General features: G+C 40.7%; 1 protein-coding gene across 1 annotated transcript; it reads right to left on the bottom strand.

Annotated features, from left to right (window-relative positions):
* Positions 1 to 129: 129 nt before the first annotated feature.
* On the bottom strand, positions 130 to 1,280 carry LOC106579905 (immediate early response gene 5-like protein). The gene has a single exon (XM_014160259.2). It carries the CDS (start codon positions 1,103 to 1,105, stop codon positions 197 to 199), a length of 909 nt encoding a protein of 302 aa, XP_014015734.1. The 5' UTR covers positions 1,106 to 1,280; the 3' UTR covers positions 130 to 196.
* Between the last annotated feature and the right edge of the window lie 1,495 nt (positions 1,281 to 2,775).

The following is a 2,775-nucleotide window of genomic DNA, read 5'->3' as shown; positions in this document are numbered from 1 at the left end:
TGGAGCTCGTTCTGCGTCACACATTCGTGCTGATCACATGAAGGCAACATGCTGGTGCAGGATCAAGAAAGGGCCCTCTCCGCAAAAGTGAAATTGAGTTCAACAGCTTTTAAAATGAGAGGAGAAGAGTTAAGTGTGTAAAATACATATTTTATTTGAGACCAGAAATAGAGTGTAGAAAAAGTAAGTGTGTCGATCAAAAAGCTTCAATTGCTCTCGTCCATGCACCGCTGCCCGCCAATGCTTGTTTGCAACAGTTTGTTTGTCCATTAACTAGGCCTACTTGTTCCAAGTCCGTTTGCCAGTTCAACAGCTCATTAAACCCCGAGTCTAACACCGACATGAGATTGGAGATGTTATTTGTGTCCAGCTGTTCGGAACTACAACAATAAACGTCCTCAGACCTAATCTGTTTGCATGACATGGGCAAACAATCAGACAGATAATCGGAATCAGAAACATAACTTGAGTCAATTTTTCGTTTCTTAGGTGAACTTTGTAGGCACTGACCATGTTGTTTCAAAGACGCGCAGTGGTCAGCGGGGAGATATCCATAATCGACAGTAGTCACTACATGTGTGTCCAAGTCCAATACAGTCTTTTGATTGTTGGGTGTGTTTGAAAGAAGAATGTCCCGTTTGGATGTGTAAGGTTCCGAATAACAGTCCCAGCTGACTTCCGAGTCCATCAGGTTAGAGTCACAATGACGCACAGGAGCCATGGGACAGGCAGGTACCGTTTGAGTGTGCGTTTCGGGCACCATTGCTGGGTAACCAGCCGACTGTGGCGCTGCGCAGTGGTAAGTGTCCAACGAATCCCCGCTGTAGTTGCAGCAAAACTCACCAGCTATTTCGTCGCAGTTCTTGGTCAATTCAAATGAGTCCTGCTTTTCATCAGAGACAGTCCTCATCTCCCCGTTCTGCTGTGTGCTGTACATTCCTGCGAACTCCACGCTCATGTAAAAGTCTCTAGCGTTCGCCAGGACGTAGGTAACTAGCAGGTTCTTGTGGAGCTTGATACCTCCTCTCTGCGTCCTGGAGTTATGGATTTTCTGCAAAGAAATGGAGATAAGATTATGTGCGTCAATGGCACATTCCCCCATCATTAAAAATGTCCAACTGTTTTTATCTGATTCTAGTGAAAAAAAAATAAACTAATCTGTGCGTAAAAATAGCAATATTCTTCCTAGAGTTTAATCAATTCGTGGAGAACATCTGAATTTGCTTTCCCATACTTTCTGGAAATAAGTCTGTCATTGCTGTGAGGGATTTAAAGCTATCTCGCATAGGTTCCTCCCCCATTGCAGTTTCCACCAACAAAACCGCGCGTTAAAGACTGGCTTGCTTGCCACGCCTTGTAGTAGGTACTAACCAATGAGAGAGAGGCTGTTATACTACTATTCAAATATCTGTGTGCCAAAAGCGCACAGCCTACTAATGCATTAGTAGGCTACACTTTCATCTCCCCAATCATAATTTATGGAAACCCATTGTATTGCTGTTATTGCAATATATTACATTTATCATCAAACATGCCATTTAATCAAATGACATTTAATCAAATGACTATTTCAACTCATCCAACATATTGAATGGGATGTGCAGAAATTAATTGAATAATGAATGACTGAATCTGCTGCACGCACGTACGTACACACACACACAAACACACATCTGCTGATAGAAGACAGATGGATGACATCATATTGGTCACCTAAAATAAAATACAATTTTATTGGTCACATACAGGTGTTTAGCAGATGTTATTGTGGGTGTAGCAAAATGCTTGTGTTTCTAGCTCCGACAGTGCAGTAATATCTAACAAGTAATATCTAACAATTTCACAACATATACCCAATACACACAAATCTTTCATATTCTGCCAAATACTGTAGGTTACTGTAGAGTTAACCACTTAGGTGAAAAAAAGAACAGAATTAAGGCTATTATAATGCCCTGATAAAACTGTAGGTCAAATTAGTAGTGTGTGATGGTAAGTCTGTCAGTGTATAGCAGTGTTTAAGTGTATATTTTCAGAATGTCCAGAATCAGGGAATCAAATGAGTGTGACTCATTTTGACTGTCTTTGAACCTTGACAGAAGGGATTTCCCCCACCCACAAGGTGATCACATGGTTTGCTATAGCCTCAGTCTTTCAAATAGAACGCACTGGCAGAGATTGAGGCATGCAGTAACAACAATACAGCCTACTACAATTACACTCAAGTCAGTGTTGTTTGGGTTTTTAACTGTAATAAAGGATGGGAACTACAATTCCAACGTATACTAGAGTAAAAAAGAAACCTGAATTCACCAGTGTTTGATTTAAAACACTCAAATTCATCCACATCCATTTATTTTCTTTTTTCTTGACACTGCCATCACAAATGTCAAGTCAGGGCACATACATGACAGTCGCACACACACAGTTAACATATCTGCCAAAGTGGGGCATAGTTACAGCACCAAGCACTATCAGGGTGCAGGTCAAATGTTTAACACCATGTCACCTTCTTTGACAGACAGAGAGACAGCCAAGTCAAGGGCACTAATGCAGTGACCTGCAGCGATACACCTGTTTTATGTGCCATCCTTGTCTAACTATAAATTAAATTAAATTATTGTCATTTATAGTGACACTAAGCAGCAGAATAAAATGTTCCATATTATAACATGTTAATGTGTTGGATAAGAACTTATACTCACCCTGAGCACAGTTGATAATAGCCCCATTACTTATTCAACACTGCTAGATGGACAGACCAAGGAGAAACAA

This window comes from Salmo salar, chromosome ssa20 (genome assembly GCF_905237065.1).
Source record: "Salmo salar chromosome ssa20, Ssal_v3.1, whole genome shotgun sequence".
Classification (NCBI taxonomy): domain Eukaryota; kingdom Metazoa; phylum Chordata; class Actinopteri; order Salmoniformes; family Salmonidae; genus Salmo; species Salmo salar.
Note: the sequence above shows the minus strand (reverse complement) of the source record. Positions and strands in the feature narration are given on the sequence as shown.